Raw genomic sequence first — 5,691 nt, forward strand, 5'->3', positions numbered from 1 at the left:
AGAGAACATGAGGGGGCCCGAGCGAGGTGCTGCTGCTGGTGGCCGTCGCTGTGGCTGTTGGGTTTTGCATAGGGTGGGACGGGGAAAGCGTTCTCCCGACCGCTCGGGCCGTCAGGAAAGGTGCATATGTCTCCTTCATCCTTTGTTTTTTTTTCTTTGGGTTGTCTTTGTAATCGGGAGTCAGACAGAGCATGGTTCTCTTTTTCCGCTTTGGTTACAGCAAATAAGTCGTATGTTCTCTTTTTCTTCTTTGATTACAGCAAATAAGTTGTCGCCTGATTGGAGTTGTTCTTTGGTGTTTTGTGTGCAGGGGTTGGGTTACTTGGTTGGTTTCTATTTCCTTCCCCACACCTTTCTTGTTGTTGGGGGGGGGGGAGGGGAACTGGCGAAGGAAAAATAGGGAGGAATTTTTAAAGCGGAGGCGATCTTCTCTCTGGGGTAGAGCAATCAGCCAGGTTTAATCTTCCGATTTGGAGCAACGCTCGACATCGATCACCTTTCTCACTTGATTGATCTTCTCGGGGAAAGTGGATGGAGGGAACAGAGTTGCCTTTATCCCTCTGTAAGTCGTGGTTGGTTGCTGTTTTGCTTCCATCGGTTATCTGAATCGTCCAGTACTACCTCAAGAGAAAGATCTGCAACCGGAGACTCAAGCTCGACGTCATCGCCGAGATCGATGTCTACAAATCTGAACCTTGGGACCTGCCTGGTAACATCTCCCACCAACTGTCCCCTTCTTCCTTCCATATGCCCTTTGTTTTGAATGCTATTGTTTCTTTGTTGTGAATCGTTTCCCGCTTCTCGATCACATAGATAAATCTCTGATAAAGAATGGCGACAGGCAGTGTTATTTCTTTAGCCCTAGGGATAGGAAGCACCCGAATGGTGCGAGATCAAACCGGGCCACAAAATCTGGCTACTGGAAGGCCACAGGGAAAGATCGGGTCATCTCTGTCAACTCTCGAACGGTGGGTATGAAGAAGACTGATTTACTACATTGGTCGTGCTCCCAAGGGCGAGCACACCGACTGGGTAATGCATGAGTACACCATGGACGAGGAGGAGCTCAATCACTGCAAGGACGTGCAGGTAGTTTCTTTCTTTGCTTGGGATTCACCTGGCAGTGTTCTTTAGCATCTCAATGTGAATCTGACTAGTGCCTTCTCCTTAACTGTTGCAGCATTCTTTTGCTCTCTATAAGATTTAGAGGAAGAGCGGTCCTGGACCTAAAAATGGGGAATAATATGGGCCGCCGTTCAAAGAGGAAGAATGGCCAGAAGAGTCGGGTGACAACATCAATGACACTGTTGAGCAATTGGGCGTGCTTGAGTACAATTCTCCTATTGTTACTGCTGCTGGTGGTCGTGGTTGTGGTGCTGAAAATTTGTGCCCTGTAGCAAGACAACAAAATTCATCAAATGGCGTCTCTCCTGAAGACCAAGGTTGTGGTGACATTCTGCAGGACCTTCTGTGGTCGATGCTTGATGTACCTGACTTTGACAGTCAGAATCCTACCGATAATTATGTTCAATTGCTGGTATAATTAACTGTTTTTAAGCTTTGAATGGCTTGTGATGATTAGTTCTAGAAACATGCATGTATAGGCAAACTCCTTGATGGTACGTAAAACCATACGTATCACAAAAAGTGAAGGTAGATTCATAAATAACTTGTTGGGAAATTCTTCTGCTTCAGTTTGAATCTGAACAGATTGCAACTTGGGAGAACTCTGCTTTTACTCTTTGTACAATGATCAATCTCCATAAGTTTGGCTTTTAAATACTCGGCTATACCACGAAATACATCCATAGACCATGGCTCAGGGGAAAGATTCAGTAAATGGATCCATATTAGAATCATCTGCGGAAGCTGTAACCACCAAGCCATCTCTGGGCTACACTTGTTAACCACTGAGGTCCTTCTAGTGACCTTCCATGCGCCTGGCGTCATAATCATTTGCATGTCCTCTGCACACCCAACAGACATGAGAAGAAAACCATTCTTACAGGAACAAAATCGTAAATGGTGCACATTAGATCATAATTTTTGAAGGTGATCATAAATAAACTGAAATTCCATTCGTTTATGATGATTACCACCCATAAGGGCAGCAAAAGAATCCAATAAAGAGGTTTCAACAACTCTTGATACCTCTGGTTTGGAACCATAACAACGCTCATTGTCGATAACAAGCACTTCCAATGGTTTCAAAAGCCCTTCAAAAGTCTTAGGTGGAATCTTCAACAATATCAGCCTATGACTGTCTTTTGATACTGCACATCTTCTATTCGGTGATTGTCCTGGTTATGAACAGCAGGAGATACACTGCAGTTAGGTGGTCCTTTTCCAGGCGGGGGAGTGGTTCTGCTTCGATCATACTCCATGTCATCTGATGAACCATCATCAAAGATTTAGGATTAAGGACTTTGTGGTTGAGCAATCTAGGCTTACTGAATGATGCTGTTAGGATCATATTGTGTATGAATAAGACGAACGTTGTAAGCGTCCTGTGTCAAGCTGAAGGCCCAGGATGGAATCCCTCTGCCACATGGGGCGGCTGTTGTTCTGGTAGGGGTCCGCTTAACCCAGTTAGACTTTAAAAAAAAAAAAACCCACAAACGTTTTGTCCTGTCCTTATCTTCCCTTGCTTTTTCTAATCTAACCCTTGGGGTTGTAAGAGGCGTTTTAGCCTTTGTAACGCTTGTTTCTTTTGCACATGTTCTTTTATCCTGTGGTTCTGTTTAGCTTCTTTCTTGTGCAGGAATCAAAACAAAACCAACAAGATCCCAAACCAAGTCAACCTTTACAAAGGATGATGCTTCCTCTCCCTCCTTCCAGAAATACCACCTCATAAGTGAAGGCGAGAACACTCGAGAAGAGAGAGAGAGAGAGAGAGAGAGAGAGAGAGAGAGAGAGAGAACCATCGGCGACGGCAGCAGCAGCTGATGAGCTTCTTAAAGCTCAAAGGCTTGTTTCCCCGGCAGGAGGACCACCGGCGACACCACCCATCAGGGTCGGCACCGGCAGAAGCTTCACCTGCGAACTCCGGCGAAGACCAGACGCCAAGATCAACCTCAACGAGCGGGGCCCAGAGCGTCATCTCTCCCACTCTCAACCTCGGCCGAGAGTACGTACAGGCGCTCCAGACCGAGTCCTACAACGAGATCTGGTCCAAGTTCCAGCAGCATCGACACCAAGCCGACTCCACCAGGATCTCCGCCGCCCACATCCTCGAACCCGACGGAGACGCCATCGACGAGGCCTTACGCGCAGCCCACAACTCCACGGCCGCGACCACCACCACGCTCTCACTCATCTCCTCCTTCTTCGACAGCAGCGAGCAGGCCTCCCATCTCTGCATCCTCCTACTCGACAGCGTCAACAACGCCAGAGCCATTTACGCCTCCCTCTTCGACGTCCTCGATCTCTTCCCCAGCGATTGGGATTCCGAGCTCACCGCCCCGCAGCAGTGCGACTACATCACCGGAAGCCTCCTCACCTTCGTCGAGAACCAGAACCCCTTCCCCTCTCCGCCGCAATCCGACAGCTTCCAAGGGATGCGCCGCTGTTTCTCCCGACTCGGGAGGCAACTGGAACTCGGCCTCAGGCGAACCCAGCGGAAGCGACGCTTGCTGAAGCTGCTCAAGAAAGGATCCGGCGTTTGCCTGATAGGGGCGACTACTGCGGTTGCCGCCTCAGCTGTGGTGGTGGCGACGCACGCCCTCGTTGCCATTGTTGCGGCCCCTCTGCTGCTGCTCCCGTCCCTGCCTCCCTTCAATTTCGCCAGGAACCAGCTGGAATCGATGAGGCTGCTAACCCCCCGGATCGCTCAGCTCGATACAGCTGCAAAGGGCACGTTCGTGCTCAACAACTACCTCATCACCATAGACCGCCTGGTCATCCGCCTGAGCGCCATGTTCCAGAGCGACAAGGATCTCATCAGGGGGGCTCTGGACAAGACCGCCAGTGACGTCAAGTACTATCTCAGCCTCATCCAGGAAGTGGTGAAAATGATGAGCAAAAACCACTCGAGGCTCCTAGAGCAACTCAACGACTTGGAACAACACGTCTGCATCTGTTTAGCATCCCTCAACAGAACCAGGTCTGATCTGCTCCGGAAGATCCATCAACAACAGAGACGACCAACCGCCACATCCTCTAACCTCTTCGCATAAAGTTTTTCAAAACTACTGTTCGGATGCTCTGCGGAGGAGGAATGGAGAAAAAACAGAGATTTTTTTTTCTATCAGGTTTAGTGTTATCTGAACCTACTCTATGAAATGTTGCAGTGCTAACGCTCTACAACATAACAATCATAATAATTTTATCTTTTTCAAAATAATGTGGACACCCTAGTTAAATTTTTATGTATGAGAATATTTATTGTGATTTTTTGAAAACAATAATCTCTTACGATGATAAAAAGATGGTTAAGGGCAAAATAATAATTTCAAGGTCTATTTTTAAGATTCTCAATTACATTCAAATCGAAATTTCGAAAACAGTCTTTATTTCATAAAAAACAGAGTTAAATCTATCTTTGAGCATGCCTAACATGTTTTAGGGGTAAAATATTCATTTTAAGAAAGGTTACGAGAACAATTATGACCTGAGGGTCATAGTCACCCAATCTGAATTTACCAACTTAGGGTCATGCATGTTATTACCTTTTTTATTTATGGGCATATTGGTATTTTTTTTATTTTGGTAGAATTTTAATTAAACAAAAGAGGTAAATTGAACTTAGTTACATTAACTAAAGCCCTAATTTGAATCTGAATTGGATCACACATAATTCAAATCAGATTCAAAACCCATTTTTTCTTTAAACATTACACTTATAACCTAACCCTTCACTTGCCTTTAAACTCACCATTTGTCACATAAGCCCTCGCATGTATTCTTCCTCCTTAACCATTTGTTGAATAACAACCCACATTTGTCACCTTCTTAATTACCTATGTACACTATAAATACTCCCCCTTTCCTCCTTGCTCTCACTCATGGCTTTTACCTCTCTCTCCTCGCATTGATTCACTTTTTCATGGTAAGACCCTCACATTTTCTTACCCCATGTTCACAAGGACCCCAGCCAAGTCCCTCTTGCTCTTTCAGCCCAGCTCCACCACCGCTACTACTGCGGGTGGTGTTGCCCAACCTGTCACCCTTCCTCCTTGTTGAACTCTATGCCACTAGCCCACACCTTGTTGCATTTCACCACTGCCCATACCACTCCACACTTCCTCGGTTCACGAGCCACACGTTAGTGGGAGACCCGGGGCGTTCACAACTCCTTGCTTATCTCGTATACACTACACAAAAATCTAAGGTAGAATTTTATATCAAATGCTCATAAATTCTCATGTTATTTTACGAAGTGTTTCTAATTTATATTTGCGATTTGAATAAATAGTCGTTGACTTGCACACTTGCAAGAGTCGACCCCTACCATAAATTTCTGATCCATTAGAGTTCAACTCATACTTTGCAATGAGTCCACTCATGTTTTCATAAAGGTCGATTCATGCTATACTTGAGTTGACTCTTGTGCTTTTGAAGCTTTATTGATTCCTAGCTTATTCAGTTTGTTGTAAGGGTTGACTCTTGGAAAAAAGAGTCTACTCTTTTTATTTTTTATGCATAGCAAGGGTAGACCCTTGGTTAGTTGAGTCGACCCCTGCTCATATGGTT

General features: G+C 45.7%; 1 protein-coding gene and 1 long non-coding RNA gene across 2 annotated transcripts; both read left to right on the forward strand.

Moving 5' to 3' along the window:
• The first annotated feature begins 310 nt into the window (after nt 1-310).
• LOC149815803 (uncharacterized) lies at nt 311-1,666 on the forward strand. The gene is made up of 3 exons (XR_016427827.1): nt 311-709; nt 814-1,089; nt 1,181-1,666. It is a non-coding gene; the product is annotated as an uncharacterized LOC149815803 (long non-coding RNA).
• Nucleotides 1,667-2,843: 1,177 nt separating this feature from the next.
• LOC149815804 (UPF0496 protein At3g19330-like) lies at nt 2,844-4,425 on the forward strand. The gene has a single exon (XM_089988915.1). It carries the CDS (start codon nt 2,946-2,948, stop codon nt 4,173-4,175), a length of 1,230 nt encoding a protein of 409 aa, XP_089845041.1. The 5' UTR covers nt 2,844-2,945; the 3' UTR covers nt 4,176-4,425.
• The last annotated feature ends 1,266 nt before the right edge of the window (nt 4,426-5,691 follow it).

The sequence above is a fragment of the Nuphar pumila genome, chromosome 15, assembly GCF_984573655.1.
Source record: "Nuphar pumila chromosome 15, dmNupPumi1.hap1.1, whole genome shotgun sequence".
Lineage (NCBI taxonomy): Eukaryota > Viridiplantae > Streptophyta > Magnoliopsida > Nymphaeales > Nymphaeaceae > Nuphar > Nuphar pumila.

Excerpts from the sequence above, each read along its gene's own strand:
- LOC149815804 (XM_089988915.1), top strand. The coding sequence starts at position 2,946 with ATGAGCTTCTTAAAGCTCAAAGGCTTGTTTCCCCGGCAGGAGGACCAC.